Source organism: Bubalus kerabau, chromosome 4, assembly GCF_029407905.1.
Source record: "Bubalus kerabau isolate K-KA32 ecotype Philippines breed swamp buffalo chromosome 4, PCC_UOA_SB_1v2, whole genome shotgun sequence".
Classification (NCBI taxonomy): Eukaryota; Metazoa; Chordata; class Mammalia; order Artiodactyla; family Bovidae; genus Bubalus; species Bubalus kerabau.
In genome coordinates this window covers 126,385,272-126,403,670 of record NC_073627.1, presented here as the reverse complement: position 1 = coordinate 126,403,670, position 18,399 = coordinate 126,385,272, and the positions used below count along the sequence as shown (strand labels likewise).

The window sequence follows — 18,399 nt, the reverse complement described above, 5'->3', positions numbered from 1 at the left end:
GGGATGCAAGAAGGAGGGGCACAAGCAAGATGCAAGGCCAGGCCTGAGTACTGGCTCTCTGACCCCCTCAGACCTGACCCCCTGCTCTGGACCTCAGTCTCCCCTCCTCTGCCCCTCTGCCCAGGGCTCAGGGATGCCATTTGCTTCACTGAGCCCATCTATCTGAAACGGGTTCACATCTTCCTCTTTTGTGACTGGAAGTCACAGGGCAAGGCGTGAAGCCGTCAGTCACAGAGGCAACACAGAGCCTCATCGTTTGAAGGGGTCAAGGGGAGGGGGCAGAGGGAGAGCGTCAGGGTAGCCCCAGGGCGGTGGACGAGGAGGGGGACCAGTGGGAGCAGAGGTGCCCAGGACCATGGCTGAGGCCATCACCTATGCAGACCTGCGGTTTGTGAAGGCTCCCCTGAAGAAGAGCAACTCCAGCCGGCTAGGACATGGTAAGGGCAGCTGCAGCGGCTCCTTGATCCTGCAGCTCCATCCTCCTTCAGGACCCCACTCCCACCCCACAGACCCCCATCCTGATCCCACCTTTCCTCTCCTCTCCAGACCCAGAGACTGATGAAGATGGTGAACTCACCTATGAGAATGTGCCTCCAGGCACAGGAGGACCCTCAAGCTTGGCCTCCTCTGGATTTCGGGATAAAGCAGGTCTGGGAAGCCTGGGGGATGCGTGTTTGTGAGGGGCTGTGTTTTGAGTTGGGGGAGTCCACAGCATTCTTGGGAGGACAGTATCCTTGGAGAAAGGATGGGGGTTCTCAGAAAGAGAATGAGGACCAATCACGGGAGCCAAGGAAGAATAAAGCTTCCAGTGGGGAGTGAGGGCTCTATGGAGGGATCAGGGCAGCCCTGTTGGGTGCAGAGCTCCAGTGGGAAATGGGAGTCCCTAGGGAGAGGGGAGAGAAGAGAGGGAAGGGGGCAGAAGGGAGAGCACTCCTGGGGAGAGGGTTTTGGCAGGCAGATGAGTGGCCCCAGAGGGAAAGATCAAGGGAGACCCTGAAGGATTATAGAGGGTCCCCGGGGAAAGGATAAGGTAAGACCCAGGACTGGCACGGAAGCCCCAGGGGAGATGAGGAGCTCCGGAGAGCGCTAAGGGTGGCCCCGAGCGGCGGCTGAAGGCTCCTTAGGACAGACTGGAGTCTCGGCGCGGTGGAGCGGGTAGGAGTGGGAAGAAGGGGCATTTCCTGGGCTTTCCCACCTTCACAGGAGTCTCTCCCTTCCGCAGGGGCCCAGTCGGAGCAGCCAACAGCTGCCTGGAGCCCCGTGACGTCACCAGCTGCCGGGCGGATTCTCTGGTGTGAGTACCCGGTGCTCCCAGCCCTGCCCGCGCCTCCCGCTGCCCAGCTAGTGTTCCACGTCCTTCGCGGGATGCTTTTTCCCGCGAATCTCCACCCTCTCCCCAACCCCTCGGTCTGTCAATTTTCGTGGGGCTCACTGCACCCCCGCCCCCCCCCCCCAACCCGCTGTCTCCCTAAGGCCATGCAGCCTGCATGCGGTACCTGGTTCTGGGCCTGCTCCTCACCTGCCTGCTGTGCGGGGTGGCTGCCACCTGCCTGGGAGTGCGCTGTGAGTATGGCTGCCCCTGGTTTTCCACTTACCCGGAAGAACGTTCTCCCCGACTCTCCCCAACAGCTGCCCTTCCTCAGCAGGGCGGGAGTCACTACCATCACAGCCTCAGCCTTGGGCTGGTTACTAGCCAGGTCTGTTTTCAGAGCGCAGTGACTTCCTAGATTGTCCTGACCTAACCCAGTGCCCCCTGAAGCTTTAGGCGGTCAGAGCTTAAATTCCGTTCCAGCCTGTTAGGGCAAACTTGCAAGAAGCAGAAAAGGGACTGATGCTGAAGCCTCGGGTTACCAGGGCATGGCTGATGATGTCCTGAATCTCTCTTTATGGCCAAACAGATCTGCAGGTGTCTCGGCAGCTCCAGCAAATGAACAGGGTTCTGGAAGCCACCAACAGCAGCCTGAGGCAGCAGCTGAGCCAGAAGATAACCCAGCTGGGGCAGAGGGAAGAGGATTTGCAGGGATCCAGGAGGAAGCTGGCCCAGAGTCAGGAAACACTACAGGTGGAACAGAAGGCTGGCCAGGCTACCAGACAGCAGTTGCAGGCCTGCCAGTCTGACGGAGAGAAGACGAAAGAGGCCTTGAGAAATAAGGAGACAGAGAGGATGAACTTGGAGCAGAGGCTGAACAGTATGCGGGAAAGACTACAGCCCTTCTTCAAGTGCTCCTCCCCAGGTATCTGCTCTGGGAAAGGAGAGAGGGGAGGACCTGCCATGACAGATGGATTGAAGAGAGGGGTCTGTCTACCTATTGGGGTGCAATTGAGTTGTTCAGGAAAGGGGTGGTGAGCCAGAGTGCTGGCTGACATGGACATGAGTTGTGCATCCTTGGCCAGCAGGGGGAAGGATCTAGCCACCTACTGGATTTAGGGTTTGATCCCTGGGTTGGGAAGGTCCCCTGGAGAAGGGAAAGGCTATCCACTCCAGTATTCTGGCCTGGAGAATTCCACGGACTGTATAGTCCATGGGGTGGCAAAGAGTCGGACACGACTGACTTTCACTTTCATCCAGCTCTAAGGTGGGATCCTCTTGGGGAGAAGAGGGTGGCAGCCAGCAGTGCAAATGATACAGAGCAGCAAGCTCAGGGCTTATCTGGCTCATCTCAGGGCTCAGGGCATATCAGTGTCAAGGATCTGGAAACTCCCTGAATTTGGATATGAAATTGATTGTTCACATGTTTTTCTATAGAGAGGACCTATTCTGCTAAGTCACTTCAGTTGTGTCCGACTCTGCGACCCCATAGACGGCAGCCCACCAGGCTCCCCTCCCCTGATTCTCCAGGCAAGAACACTGGAGTGGGTTGCCATTTCCTTCTCCAATGCATAAAAGTGAAAAGTGAAAGTGAAGTTGCTCAGTCATGTCCGACTCTTAGCGACCCCATGGACTGCAGCCTACCAGGCTCCTCCGTCCATGGGATTTTCCAGGCAAGAGTACTGGAGTGGGGTGCCATTGCCTTCTCCGAGAGAGGAACTATAGCTTTACTTAATTCTTGTTATAACTGAGCTTCCCCCAAAGATTAAGAATTACTGATGGTTGTGGTACAGTCTGGAGTTGGGGCAAGGCAGCTGAGGCTCTCTCAGAGAGCTTGGAGGGCAGTAAACTAGGGTGGAATTGCTCATCCCTTTTGAAAGGAGGAGAGCAGCAGTATGTGAGGATGAAGGAGGGGGACACACAGAAGGTCTGCCAAAGTAGGCTGAGGTTGAGGGAGGGTCCCCTGCCCGAGAGGACGGGACTGCTTGTGGACTGGTTGTCTAGAGGTTAGGCTCTGTCTAGTGCAGGGATATCTGGATACTGCCCCAAAGCTTTAAACAAAGAGATTATGTACAGACACCTGCAGCCCTGGTTTCTTTAACCTTCTCATTCTCTACAAGCCTCACTTTTCATGCCAGTACTGCCCACCCCCACTGCCATCCCCCATCCCCACAGCTGAACCTAGACCTCAGCATCTCAAACCACACTTCCACTGAAAGGACGGCTCAGATCTTTGCTCTGACCACAGCGGGTCCCCACACTTCTTCAGTCTCACAGAGGCCTTCTACCTGCTGGCTCCCCTGTTTCCTCCCTTCTCATCAGCCATCACCTGTCTTCACTTCTTTCTCTCCCAATCTTGATTTGAGGGCCTGTCCCCTTACTTCAGCCACCCCACTCACTCCTTGGTTCCAGTGTCCTTCTGGTTTATCTGACTGGCAATATCTCAACTCTGGATGAACACACATGCCTGCACCCAGGGGTGACAAGTTGTGCAGTCATTCTGCTTGGTGCCACAAAACTCGAGTCTCAACGTCTGGTGGGACCCCACACTACTAGCTCTCCGTACCCCACTACCCTCTCAGCAGATGGCCCTACTCTGCCAGAGAGGAATTTTCTCTGTTTTCCACCACCAGTTCTGTGTATCCATTTGCATTTTTGTCCATCCTCATCTCTTGCAAGGATAACTGCAATGGCTTGCTGAATGTTTTCTCTAAACATCCCTCCTCCAAATCCACTTTTCATGTTGCAGCCAGGGTGATCCTTTAAAAACAAAAATCTGATCATGTCATTCCAGCTAAGATCATGTCAGTTAATTAATTACATCAAAAGTTATGGAATACATACTCTGTGTCCAGCACTGTGCCCAGGCACTTGGGATACAGCCAGAGAACAAAATGCCTCAATGTAAAACCTTACATTGACTTTCTCTTGCTCATAACATAAAAATAAAAAATTCTCAATCTGGTCCCCATGGCCCCTACCTACCTTTCAGCGTGCCACTCATCCCCTCACCCTCGTTCATTTGGCCACACTGACTTCTATATTCCTTTAAGTTGCTGTGGGACAGTAACTCAAGGGAGTAGCTGGGTGGGGATGAGAAAATATGGCCAGAAGAGAGGGAATTTGAGGGGAAGGAATGATTTTTGGGGAGGTAGGATGGATGGGACAAAGCAGCAGAGAGAGGTGGGTTGGGATCAGGAGCACAGACTAGGGTGTCGGATATTAAAGAAAGAGGGAGGTTTATTTCTGACCAATAGTCAGGAGGAGAGAAAAGAGACATATTTTGAGATGGAGAGGAGGAAAATGGCGAGAGTTCACACGTCAAGTGTCTGACAACTTCAACAAAGCAGGAAGCAAGGTTGTCAACTTGTGGAAGACTGGAGGGGAAGCTAGTGGCTAGCAGCTTGAGGAATGAGGGGAAGTTTTGAATATATGCTGGGGAATGCCTTAGGGAGCTCAGTGAGATGAATGGGAGGCCCATTGATCACTTGTTTATTGGGGACCCAGGTAAGGTTAACCAAAATGGGGAGTAGACTGCAATTGTTCAGAAATTGGGGATAGTACCACCAGCCCTTTTCAAATAAGCCTCCCAGATTGGAAAAAAATTGATTGATTGATTGATTGGTTTTTGGCTGTGCTGGGTCTACATTGCTGTGTGGGCTTTCGCTAGTTGCAGAGACCAGGGACTACTCTTCATCGCATAAGCTTCTCATTGCAGTGTCTCTCTTGTTGCAGGGCATGGGCTCTAGGTATTCTCAGGCTTCAGTAGTTGCAGCACGTGGGCTTACTAGTTGTGGGCTCAGGGCTTGTGGGCTCTAGGGCATGGACTTAGTTGTTCTGTGGCATGCGGAATCTTCCCAGACCAGGGATTGAACCCATGTCCCCTGAACTGGCAGGCAGATTCTTATCCACTGTGCCACCAGGGAAATCCAAACCTCCCAGGTTTTTAAGGAGTAAAATTGTTGAATGTCAAAGGCTTTCACTAAGTATGCACAGGTATGGCATTTCCAGGGTAGTCGAAGAAAAAAAGATTACAGGGTTTAAGGACCAGATCAGTTCCACTCCAGGGAATATTGTTAGCAGCCAGATCGCTGAATGTTGAGATCCCCCTCCTGGGTCTGGACAGCGCAGTGCTGTCACTCTCTTTCTGCTTTTTAGATTCCTGCTGTCCCTTGGGATGGATACAGAATGAGAGGAGTTGCTTTTACATCTCAGTTACTAAGAGAAATTGGATGGAAAGCCAAAGCCACTGTAAATCTCTGTCTTCTGATTTGGCCAAAATCAACGACAGTTTTCATCCATATGCAGTAAGCAAACCCCTATTCAAAGACTGTAGTGGGTTCTGTTGGGTAAAGGGACATATGTCACTGAGTCAGGGATGGCACTGTGCAGCCTCTCAGCACAGAGCTCCAGGTGGCCCTACCTACTGATTAGGGCTGGCATGAGAGTTGAAACTTACAAGGCATCTTTACTTTAACCTGTTTCTCATCTCAGCTTTCTGGTCAGTTCTGGGCTGCTCAACAGGTTCTTTGACTCTCATGGTCTCCCAGGCAGACAGGTTCCATACCTGGTGCACTGGATTGTAGGGAATGGCTCCTGTGACAAGAACCGTCCACAGAATGACTCTTCACAGGCTGGCAGAAATTCTTACCCAGCATGTGCATGTGGGTATGCATGCATACATGTGTAATGAGAGGTCAGCTTGTATCTGCAGGGTGGCACTTGAAGGGTGTGGGGATGGTCACTGATGAGGCAATGTCATGCACCAAGGTTGGGTACAGTCCTCTTGCTGAAGCTCATAGCCTCTCTAGTATTTCCTTCCCCTCTTCTTGACACCCCCTCTCTCCCCCTATTCCAATATTTCCCAGCACTCCTCACACACCTCTGGTCTCTTAATCTCCCTTCAGATTTCTCAGATTTATATCAGAAACTTACGGAAGGTGGTGCCACAAGGTGAATACTGGGTTGCCCACAGAAATCCGTCCTGGCAGCCTGATCGTACAAAACAGAGTTGGTAAGTTTGTTAGGACTTTGGGGCAACAAAAATCCTCTATAATCCCTTCATAAAGACATGGTAATGAACTCTCCCTCCAGGTCATCCTCTCAAAACTTTGGATGTTATAATCGCCCATGTGTCCATTTCTTCTATTTGATTAATAACTCTCAGGGCAGGCATGCTCTGTATTCCGTCCCCAGTACCCAGCAGTCCCTGACACATGTTTTACTTAAAAAAAAAAAAAAAAAAAAGACTAGTTTGGGAGCTATGTCATCTTTCTCTCAGGGGGATAAGTTGAGGATTTAGCTAGGGGTCACAGCTGATGAAGAACCTCGGGTCTAACTTTATAGCCGACAAGGCTACCCAAACTGAAGTTGTACTTTTTCAGTCAAGGCCACTTAGGGCACCAGAGTTGCCCCAGAGAAGTGAGAAAGGAAGTAATTGGGGTAACTTTGAGGACCAACCCCAGGGACCTTGAAGCATGGTAGTTACCTAACTGAAGTTTCCATCTTTGAAAACTTGGGCATTTTCTCCCTCCCTTGGTCCTAGGGCCTCTTTGGGTCGGAGTCCAGACACCTGTCCCTGAACCCTCCCACACACAGCAGGCAGGGTGAGTTAGGAGTTGGGTTAGGTTTGTGCAGGGCAAGAGAAGGGAGGATGGGATAGGAGGGGCCAGAGCTTAACCTTGTGCTACTTCACTACCCTTTAGGTATGCCAGTCCAAAATGTCCCATGCTAGAAATCAAGTGGACGAATCTGGACCTGAAGACAGATTCACCCTGTAACCTTCCTCTTCTCTCCATCTGTGAGATGTCAGCTTTCAGGTCTCCAGACAGGGACCACTCTTTGCACTGAGCTGGGTAAGTGTGGGGGATGGGACTGAGGCATGGAGCCTGGGGGCAGAGGGTCTCACACAGAGGGCGGGGGGGAGACTTGTTGTTGGAGGCGGCAGCCATGTCATAGCCTCCAGGGGCTTGGTCTGCTTATGGAAGGGAGTGTTGGGCAGGGAAGGCCTGGAACTGAAGGGAGGCTGGCGATGCGGCCATCCAGGTTGCTGGGGAGGTGGTGGGGTGAGCTGGAGGAGGATTCTCGGTGGCAGTCAAGCGTGGAGCTCACTGATGCTTTAATCCTCCAGGTCTCACTGATGCTTTAATCCTCCAGGTTCTCAACAACAGGAGCCTGTGCCCTTCAGCCCTAACCTGTAGCCTGTGGGTCCTAAGAACTGCCTTCCTCCAGTGTGTCTTCACTCTGCCCAGACAGGGCCCCGCTAAGGGCTGACCCAGGCCCAGCATCTCTAGGCAAGCCTGCTGGAGATCCTGTCCCAGAAACTGGACTGTTCCCAGGGAATGGGGAAGAAGCTTCTAGAAGAGATTTCGCCCCCCCGCCGCCCCAAAACCTCTCATAGTAGAATGGGTGGGGAGGGCGCACGGGCTGAGCGGATGGGGCAGCCCGGAGCCAGCCAGGCAGTTTTATTGAAATATTTTTAAATAATTTGCACGTGTTAGTCTCGTGTGTCAGCAATGCATTGTCTGGTTCAGTGATCCCCACGGGAGAGCAAGCCCAGGGGTTGGAAAGGAAATGTTCTGTTCCTCGCGTCCATGTTGAGCCTCCCCTGTACAGGGGCAAGAGCTGCTCAGCCTGTGCAGGGCTGGCGCGGTCCAGCGTGTGCTCTCCATCCTCACGGGGCATCCTGAAGGCCAAGGTGGAGGCCAGAGACCACAGGCCCCACTGCTAAGAGCGTGCCCCGGGCAGCTGCAGGCTGGGGGTGGGTGGCTTGGCGTGGTGCCCTCGGTGGCAGAGGAGACTGCCCGCCTCACAGTTCAGGTTGCGGTAGCGGGCCACAGCTGGTGCGGGGCGGGGGCACATGGACAGGAAGCCAAAGCTGAAGGGGCCGAGGCAGCAGCCTGGGCAGGGCAGCCCCTCCTCAGGCTCCCGGGGAGCTGAAGGGGGCGGCGAGGGTTCTGTCCGCTCCAGGGCTGCTGCGCGGGGCAGACTATGCTGGGCCCGGTTCCAGGGCTCCCCTGCCCAGCCTTGCGGGGAGTTCACCACCACAGCTGGGGGGTTGTTGTTAAGGGGAGGTCCTGATCTAGGGGACCAGGGCTGGGAGGCCGAAGAACAGGTGCTGATGAAGTTGTCTGTGGCCACGGCCATGGCCAGGGGCAGCTGCGGGGCTGGTCTTGGGGGTTCTGGCTCAGGGCTGCTGCCCTCACACTCCATCTGCTCTTCGGCTGAGGGGCCCACAGCAGGAGGGCCAGGACCTGGCAGTGCTGTCTCCATCCGCCGGGGAAGCTCAGGGGATGACGGTAGCGAGCGGCAGCGGCGGACAGGTGTCCCAGGCTGGACCAAGGTCTCTGGAGTGGTCACCAGGGGCAGCTGGGTGGAGGGCAGTAGCGATGGAGGTACAAGGGGTAGAGGGGCGACTGGCTTGATGGGTGTGTCCAGGAGCTTGATCTTGCCACCTCTGAGGTCTTCCCGTAGTGAAAAGGGGTTGACTCGAGTCAGATTGTCCCCCCAGTTGGGGGGTGATTCTGGCGATGGGGGTAGGAAGAGGTCTGACCGGCTTCGGGAGAGCCGGGGGTCTGGCCTGGGGAGTGTGGCAGAGGGACCCCCTCTTGGAACAGATCCTGTAGACAGAGAAGTCTGTGGTCACTGTTCTCAGCACTCATCAGAGTTCCCTGAGGGCCTCATAAACTGACTGGGAGGCTGGTAGGACCAGAGCTGAGAAAAGGGTGCTCTGGAAAGAGGGGGATTCCCCGCCAGCCTCCTGTACCTCTTCTTCCCTTGTTGCCCTCCCTCAGGCTCTAGAATTAGAAAACTATCTGCTTAGAGATGTCCTCTCACCGCACTCCCACCCCCAGCCTTCTCAACTAATAAAACACTCAGTCTCCTCAGATGATTCCAAGTTCTAAGGAAGAGAGGAGCAAAAGGACCTCAGCCGTGCTCACTTACCCTGACCACGTGTCAGGGGGACCCGGGGGAGGGAGGCTGTCTCAGGCAGCTGCTCCAGGATCCACTCCAGGTGCTGGGTGATTTCAGTGAAGGGAGCGCGAGTGCGAGGTTCCATCTGATAGGGAGAGACGAGCAGCTTCACTCAAGAGCTCCAAAAGCGTGTCCCTGAGTGTTCCTCCCATCGCCTGGGCTGGCCGGGGGTGCAGGGCAGCGGGGAGAGTGGGGCTCTTACACCGCAGCAGTGGATGGCCAGGAGCAGGAAAGGCAGCGGGCAGTCACCCCCTACCAGGGCCCTGAAAGCAGGCACATCCAGCCCAAAGTCCTGTGGGGACAGAGATGAGACGCCTCCAAGTCAGCCTTCCTCCAGTTTTCCTGCTGCCCCCAGTTAGGGCCTTGACCTTCTGGGAACCCTCTGTGGTTATGAACTGCCCAGTCTGGAGTGCGTCCTTTTACACCTGGGCATATCACTCACCTCGGTCCGGGGTAGGTAGTCAGGGTCTGCAGGTACTCGTGCGATGAGCTCACAGAGGACAATCCCAAAGGCAAAGACATCAGCCTGGGGTAGGAAAGAATGTCAGTGGGATGCACTGACAGTTCCATGTCAGAATATGTCAGAATTCGCCGGAGTCTTGACAGTTGCCATGTGTTGGAGGGGGTAAGAGGGGTAAGGTCTTGGGTCTTCTGAGTATCTCGCAGAGCTGCTGAGGAACTTGGGATGGGGCCTTACAAGAGAATCTCCAGGGTGTCTGGAAGGCCTTGGGGACCTCAAGGGTTGATGTCTTACCTTCTCATCATACAGCTCGCCTCGCAACACCTCTGGAGCCATCCAGTACGGGGAACCCACCACAGCCAACGGCTCCTTCCTTGCCCCTTCCCTGCAGGGGCAGAGTGGTCAGGAATATCCCATCCAAACACCGTTCCCAAACAAAAGGGGGTGAGGTCAGCCCACTCCCCACCCCAAAGGAAACGCGCCTATGGGCTTTGCTTAGATAAGGGCCTTCTGGGAGGTTTAGGGGGATGGGGCATTCACCTCACCTATACACAGGAATCTTTTCAGCCAGCCCGAAGTCACCCACAACAGCTGTGAAGCCTCGGTCTTCCCGTCGGATCAGACAGTTCTGACATATACATATAGCATCCCCGCATACCCATCACCTTCTGTTCTCTGATCTCCCACTATGCACCTCAAAGACCTGTCATTCCAGAATAACCCCATCTTCCTCTGATCTCCCAGTTCTCCAATGTACCCCAATCTTGCAGCATCACCCATCTCTTGGTTTAAACAGAATGGCTCTCAGTCCCTCAGAGCACTCCTCCTCATCTCAGTCCCCCATACTCCAATGTCTTGCTACCCCAACATCCTAATGTTGCCTGTTATCCACTTTCCAGTATCCATGGGCTAGTTACAATCTAATGAATCTCAAATCCCCTTTCATGCCTCCACCCACCTGGCCCGCCTACCTTGGATGTGAGGTCTCGGTGGAATACTCCTTTGGCATGCAGGTACCGCAGGCCACGGGCAATGTCCAAAGCCAGGCGGAGCCTGACAGGCCAGGATAGGGGCTCGGGGGAGCTGAGCAGCTGTTCCAGGGTCCCCCCGTTCATATACTGGGACATGGGAGGAGAAGGGGAACGAATATCAAAGTTTCAGTCTGTTCTCTAGGTCTCCCACTTTTAAGCCTGGAGACACTCAGGAGTATCACAAAGTCAGTAGGGTGAGTCTGTGCTCTAGGGTCCCTCATTCATATCCTAAGGCTGTCCGGACCCATACATGTACATCTATTTAAATTTAAATTATTGCTACTGCTAATTCACTTCAGTCTTGTCCGACTCTGTGCGACCCCATAGACGGCAGCCCACCAGGCTCCCCGTCCCTGGGATTCTCCAGGCAAGAACACTGGAGTGGGTTGCCATTTCCTTCTCCAATGCATGAAAGTGAAAAGTGAAAGTGAAGTCGCTCAGACCTATCCGACTCTTAGCGACCCCATGGACTGCAGCCTACCAGGCTCTTCCATCCATAGGATTTTCCAGGCAAGAGTACTGGAGTGGGGTGCCATTGCATTCAGTTCCTGTCACACTAGTCACATTTCCAGTGCTCCTCAGCAACTTGTGGCTAGTGGCTATGGTTTTGGACAGCACAGATACAGAACATTTTTATCACTGCAGAAAGATCTGTTGTTGGACAGCACCCTTCTAAAGAGTATCAAGGATGGGACCAGCTGACGCCTTTTATTTGTGGTTTGCCTAAACGGACGTTCTGGGAAGCTTCCCCCGGGTCCTTCCGCCTCCCACTACTCCTCTGCAGATGCACGGGGCCGCTGACTCCCTCTCCCCTTGGTGGTGAGGGGGTCCCCCCCGCTTCTTGGCTCATCCTCACCTCTGTAAGAGCGTGCAGCTGCCCTTGGTGCACGCAGACCCCCATGAACCTGGAGGAGGATGGGAAAGATAGGGTAGGCTGTAAGAGCCTCGGCCTCTCCACAGCTCCCACTTTTCCCGCGGGATCTTTCCCCTCCCCCCAGCCAGCTTCACAGCAAGCGGCTGGGGCCCGCTCACCTTAGGATGTTGGGGTGCCGAAGCCGGTTCATCAGCTGCACCTCCCGTAGCGTGTTTCCCCGGTTACTGGGGAGCCTGTTCATTTTCAGCACCATGACTTGCCCTGACTGTCGGTGCCGAACCTGCGGGCGGTAGCGGATGGCTAGTCCGGCGCAGGTCGGGAACACTGCCAGGGTCCAGGCCCCTAGTTCCAGCCTCGCGTCTGAGGCTCGGTCCCGCCCCTCTGCCCTCTCTGTTGGTCCTACCTTGTAGACCTCAGAGAAGAAGCCGGCCCCGATCTTCTCGGCGCAGTGGAAATCGTCCACGCGTGCCAGGCTGGACACGGCGCTGCGGAGAGCTCGGTAGGAGGAGGGGCGGCCCCGGCCCGGGCCTCCTCCAGCTCCCCCCGGCCCCGGGGGCCCCTCCCCCGGCGCCTCTCCAGGCCCGGGCCCAGGGCCCCGTAGTGGGGGCCGTTCCCCGGCCATGGCCGGGCCCCCAGGCCGGGGCCTGCCTCACATGGCAGGGTCCCCGGGCCCCGGGCAGGCCGCGCTCGCCATGGGAGCGGGCCCAGACGGATCAGGGGCGCCCGGGTTCCCGCTCCCGCTCCCGCTCTAGAGAATAGAAGATTCGCCGAAGATCCTGGGCCCGCCCCCGCCTCGCCGGCTCGCTGGGCCCTGGTGGACGCCGCTCCGCTCAGCTCTGCGCAGGGCCTGGGCCTGGGCCTGGGCCGGGCGGTGGAGGTGGCGCTCCCGGGCGCCGGCGGGCAGGCGGGCAGGCTCCCCGCAGGCGGAGGCGGGCGGGCGGGCGGGCGGCGGCCGCTCCGCTTTGCCGCTGGGGCTCAGGCTCCGCGGCCTGCCGGGGGCGGGGCTGAGCCGGGCCTCTGATTAACTCCTTCGAGCCTGGCCTCCGGGCAGCGGCCACGCCCCCTCAGGTGCGCACCCCGCAACCGGAAGCCACCATGCCCTAGGCGAGTGGGTCTGGGGCGTCGGGATCAAATGAGGTCAGGCCTGAGCTGAATAACCGAAGGGAATTAAGGGCTGATTGTGCGTACGCGCAGTTCAAATGTCTTTTAACTGCCCTGGGAGTCCTTTCTCCTCTCCCTCCCTCAGGTCACTGGCGGTTGACAACTCGGCTCAGGGAACCGCAAGATTCCTGGGCTCAAAGGACACGCAGGACTGAAAAATGGATCCTTCTGGCCCAGCCACAATCGGAGGCAGCCCAGCAATCTACCTACCTTCCCAGCCTCCGCCCTGGCCCAGCCTGCCCATTTCCCAGGTCTCGACCTTTACACGTTAAACCTCCGGACTCCCTGACACTTTCTACCTTCTCGGGGGGTGGTGATGCCCCGAGACCTGAGCGAGCCCTTGGCCAGCCCATTCCAAGTGTGGCCCCGACTCCTCCTCATTCATCCCGCCTCCCTCGAATAAAGTTCAGATTCCAGAGCCTGGTCAAGTGACCACCCAGCCTGCACCTTCCTTTTACTATTTCGTCCGAATGCCCCTCTCTCTCAAAAGAGAAGACTCCACCTGTAGGGACGCCCCTCTAAGCTCAAGATCCCACCCCTTAGCAAAATCCCGCCCCTTAAGGAACACGTCCCTTCGGAGACTTCTCTCTCAGTAACACCTCTCAGTATGACACTGCCAACCAACATCAGTGTGTACCAGAACCCCTCAGTGTGACAACCCTCCTTTGTGTGTTCCTTCTGCCCAGAGAGACCCCACCTCTCAGAGTGACTCCACCAGCCATTGTGACCCCGCCTCTCAACGTGACTCCTCCCCTCAGTGTGGCCCTTATCAGTGTGACCCCTCTAGACAGGTACCGCCCCCATTACGTAGGAATCGGGTCTGCGGGCTCGGGCGGGAGGATGTTCTGCCACCGGCCTCTAGAGCGGCGCGAGGTCCCGGGTGCGCACGCACCGTTCCAGGACCCGGTGCGCTCGCTGTACCCGACGCTTTCTCTTCTCCGCTGGCTCCTCCCTCCTGTCGTCGGCGGTATAGCCAATCATCGCCTGGGATGGGTGACGTCACACGATCCCGGTGACAGGTCTGGGAAGAGCAGTGGTGGGCGTCGGTGAGCCGCTTGCCACCTAGCGGCGGAGTGGAGTCCGGCAGGAGCGGAGGCCGCGGGCCTGGGGCGAAACAGTCTGCGACAGAGCTTGAGGGAGCAAGTCTGAATTCTTTTCAGAAACTCTAAAGTACTATTTTTATTTCTGTGGTAAGCTAAAAGGAAAATTAATTGCACAATCCGCATCCGTGTGGGTGACTACCTTCTAACAGAGTCTTATTCCATATTTATGGAGTGAGAGCCTCGTACTACTTAATTGTTAAGAGCCAATGAGAAAAGAATAAAGCAGTCTTAAACTATAAACGGTGCAGGAGGATCGAGAGAAGGTCAGATGCTGTCTCGGTACAAGGGAAGTTTTCGCACAGGGTAGGAGAAAGAGCCAGAGTGATTCACAGCCCTCCCACTGCCAGTATAGACAGGCCATATGCATCATATTCATTCCTCCAGAGGCAATTTTGTCTCAGCAAAACAAGCTCATTTGTCACATTAAATGTTAACATCTACAATATTTCATTTGTAAGTTTGCTTTCTGTAGTTAAAATCTGTGAAAAGTGAAAGTGTATCACTCAGTCGTGTCCCACTCGTTGTAATCCCATAACTGTAGCCCTCCCGAAAGGCTCCTCTGTCCATGGAATTCTCCAGGCAAGAATACTGGAGCGGGTTGCCATTCCCTTCTTCAGGGGATTTTCCCAACCCAGGGATGGAACCCCGGTCTCAGCATTACAAGCAACTTCTTTACCGTCTGAACCACCAGGGAAGCCCAATAAACACTAGGAATTTATGCTTCCTTTTGCTTAAGCAATATAATATTTTAATCTACTCTTGTCTGACCCTTTACCCAAGTCTGAGAATATCCGTAGTTGGTAATAGTAATTCCAAGCAGAGGAGCCAGGTTGCCCATTTAGACAGATTATTGTAGTGGTTGTATGGAGGCAGGAAGACTGATTAACAAGGAGGCGCTGATGATGCTTCGTTGAGGAGAGGATGAGGGACTGAACTAGGATAGGGATAATAGAAAAGGGGAGGAAGAAACATTCAACTAGAATGGGAAAACTTACTGACAGACTAGTATCCAAAGTCAGTCAGTCCTGGGGAGGGAAAGAGCATCATCCAGGATAATTTTAAAATTTCTTGCTTAAATTACTATCAACTGAGATAAAGAATACAGGAAGAGGACAGGTTGGGAGCGGTAGGTAATTGTCATAAACAAAGGGGTCATGTGATGGAAAAGAAAACTATGAATGTGGATGCCATTATCCCAGTAGGGAGGGAGAAGTAGGCTGATAATGGACTTCTAGGGAACACCAGTAGTAATAAAGTGTAGGTGGACGAAGAGAAGTCTGTGAAGGAAACAGAAAAATACATGCTGAAATATAGGAAGAGATTTTTTTTGAGAGTGCATAAAATTCTTTTTTTAGAATAAAGTATAAGTGTTTATAATGTAATTTCAAATTCAAGTGAAACTGAAAGTTGCTTGTGTCCGACTCTTTGCGACCGCATGGACTTTAGCCTGCCAGGATCCTCTGTCCATAGAATTCTTCAGGCCAGAATACTGGAGTGGGTAGCTGTTCCCTTCTCCAGGGGATCTTCCCAACCTAGGGATCAAACCCAGGTCTCCCATACTGCAGGTGAATTCTTTACCGTCTGAGCCACCTTCAATTTCAAACTTCTGTATAAAAGGGTCAGGACCTTTACCTATTTTAAGAAGTACACATAGGGTATACACATACACATTTTGCCTTTTTTATTTAATTAAAGTCATAATAAGGCTGTTTAGAATAGTGCTGACATATATTTACATTATAATATGAAACTCCAGTCTGTGACTGAACTAGCACTATATCTGTGTATTCATCTAAATGGATACTTTTCATTGCCAATGATTTAACAAATAGTGGCAAGTGGAATCCAAGGAATGGAGAGTTTAGGAAAAGAGGAATAATGAACAGTAGTGCAGAGAGGTATGCTAAGATGAGCTTGAAATGTTCCTTGAGTTGGGCTGCTAGCAGATCCTTTTGTTGTCATTTTTCAAACTTTTTAAGGTGGAAAATTCTAATGTGAAAAAAAAGAGAATAGAACAATGAACCCTTATTTACCTTGGGTAAGACCATTTTGTTGGCGAACCATTGTTCAGAATCACTTACCCATGCCTCAGTTATACTGTTGCCATAAATGACTGGGTAGAAGTGAAAATATCTGCTTTTTTGTACCTTCTATGCCAGTGATTCTCTAGTAATCAGTTCATGGACAATCTTGTTTTATCTATACTACTGCTTTTCTCCCCCACCTAGTTATTTGGTGCATATTTCTGACATTATGTCATTTCATCAATAAATATTTCAGTGTGTTACCTCTAAAAGATAAGGATTCTTCTTTAAAACAAAATCACAGTACCATGTCATACTTTTTTTAAAAAAAATTACTTAATACCACCAAGCATCTAGCTTTTCATATTTCCCCCATTGAATTATATGTAGTTTAAAAAAATTAATGTTTTTTTAAAATATTTATTTATTTGGCTGTGCCAGGTCTTAGTTGTGGCACTCAGGATCTTCGATCTTTATTGAGGTGTGCCGTATCTTTAGTTGAGCATGTGGAATCTAGTTCCTTGATTAGGGATCAAACTTGGGCCCCCTGCATTGGGACTGCAGAGTCTTAGCCCCTGGACCACCAGGGAAGTTCCCCAAATTGTTAATTTGAATCAAAATCTAAATAAGGTCCATACTTTGAGGCTGAGTTAAACCTTTAACTCCATCCATTATCTCCCCTCCTCCATTTTGTTTTGTTTTGTTTTTTTCTTAAAGAAACCAGGTCATTTGTCCTTATAGAGTTTCTCAGAATCTGAATTTTGCTAAGCTTTTAGCATGTTCTTCAGTCCCCTGTATTTGCATTAAAGTTGTAGAGACAATTAGATTTATATTTTATTATTTTGGCAAAACTAATTTGTAGGTGGTTTTAACACTTTTATCATGAGGTATATACAGTGTTGGACTTCCCTAGTGGCTCAGATGGTAAAGAATTGCCTGCAATGTGGGAGACCTGGGTTTGATCTCTGGATTGGGAAGATCCCTTAGAGGAGGGCATGGCAACCCACTCTAGTATTCTTGCCTGGAGAATACCAAGGACAGAGGAGCCTGGTGGGCTACAGTCCATGGGTCACAAAGAGACGGACTTGACTGAGTGACTAAGCAGACACACATATACAGTGGCGGTCTTTGTGATGTTAATAACCAATCACGCTTATTATCTGGACCAGGGTTTCTCAAACGTGGCACTACTGATATTTTTAAAAATTAGTTTATTTTTTAATTGGAGGAAAATTGCTGTTATTGACATTTTGGACTGGAGAGATTCTTTATAGTAGGAGGCTGTCCTGGTGCATTGTAGGGATGTAGCAGCATCCCTGGCCTCGACCCACTGAATGTCAGTAGCAGTTCCTCCAGCTGTGACGACTACAATGTCATTTAGACATTGTCCCCCTGGGGGAAAAATTGTTCCTGATTGAGAACTTTTCCTCATTAAACTACTTGTTACTCAGAGACATATTCATATGGGAAAGGCAAAAAAAAAAAAAAAAAAAAAAGCTTGTTTCCCTTTTATTTTACCAGCTTTTAAAGTAGTGAGTCGGTTCTCTAGCATCCTCCAACAGTACCCAATGAGGTGTTTTTTTTAGTAGCATCATAAACTCATAATTTAATACATATATGATGTGTCTTAATCACTGGCAATTAAAAAAAGTTTTTGATTTTTAAACTGTCCTATTTTGGCCACTGGACACATTCAAATTGGCTTCTGAGTCCTTTTCACATGACTCTTAAAGTTTCTTGCTCTTTGATATAATAAAATGTTCTAGGCTCATTTTGTGAATTGCTAGACTGGAGCTGCTATCAGTTATTTTTTCCAATGATCAATGATTCCTTTTCATTGGAAATGGTATTTAGAAACCTCAATATGGATAATTTTTGTGTGACCTTAGGAAGAGCAGTTAAATGGATATATGCATATCCTATTCCTTTTAAAACAGTCCCCTCCACTCTCTCTTTATTTTGAAAAAATTCCAAACATGCAGAAAAGTTGAAGGAATACAGAATGAACATCTGTATGTGCATGCTAAGTTGCTTCAGTTGTGTCTGACTCTTTTCAACCCCATGGACTGTAGCCTGCCAGGTTCCTCTGTCCATGGGGATTCTTCAGTCAAGAATACTGGAGTGGGTTGCCATGCCCTCCTCCAGGGGATCTTCCCAACCCAGGGATCAAACCTGCGTCTCCTGCAACTTCTGCATTGCAAGTGGATTCTTTACCGCTGAGCCACCAGGGAAGTTTGAACAACTATATACCCTCAGCTCAATTCAACAATTGTTATTTTGTTATGTTTGTTCTGTTTCTCTCTGATATAATATTGTATGGTGTGGTATTTGATATAGTATGGTTATACTGTACTATTTAGTATAATTTTTTATTGTACCATTTGAAAATACATTTCAGGCATTATGACACTTCATTAGTATTATCTTCTAAGGTAATTTTCTGTGTAACTATAATACCATTAT

General features: G+C 51.7%; 2 protein-coding genes across 3 annotated transcripts; one reads left to right on the top strand and one right to left on the bottom strand.

Moving 5' to 3' along the window:
• Positions 1–355: 355 nt before the first annotated feature.
• Positions 356–7,565, top strand: CD72 (CD72 molecule). Its single transcript, XM_055578467.1, has 8 exons — positions 356–437; positions 547–648; positions 1,223–1,294; positions 1,474–1,563; positions 1,899–2,234; positions 5,468–5,616; positions 6,217–6,323; positions 7,015–7,565. Exons 1-8 carry the CDS (start codon positions 356–358, stop codon positions 7,157–7,159), a joined length of 1,083 nt encoding a protein of 360 aa, XP_055434442.1. The 3' UTR covers positions 7,160–7,565.
• Positions 7,566–8,016: 451 nt separating this feature from the next.
• TESK1 (testis associated actin remodelling kinase 1) lies at positions 8,017–12,907 on the bottom strand. Of its 2 annotated transcripts, XM_055578465.1 has the most exons (10): positions 12,052–12,907; positions 11,807–11,928; positions 11,631–11,679; positions 10,715–10,861; positions 10,289–10,371; positions 10,038–10,128; positions 9,726–9,809; positions 9,486–9,575; positions 9,254–9,368; positions 8,017–8,928 (listed from the first exon to the last, which is right to left on the bottom strand). In XM_055578465.1, the coding sequence occupies exons 1-10, from the start codon at positions 12,268–12,270 to the stop codon at positions 8,036–8,038; spliced, it is 1,893 nt and encodes a 630-aa protein (XP_055434440.1). In that variant the 5' UTR covers positions 12,271–12,907; the 3' UTR covers positions 8,017–8,035. The 2 variants fall into 2 exon arrangements, with proteins under 2 accessions (XP_055434440.1, XP_055434441.1); XM_055578466.1 differs by lacking the exon at positions 9,486–9,575.
• Positions 12,908–18,399: the final 5,492 nt, after the last annotated feature.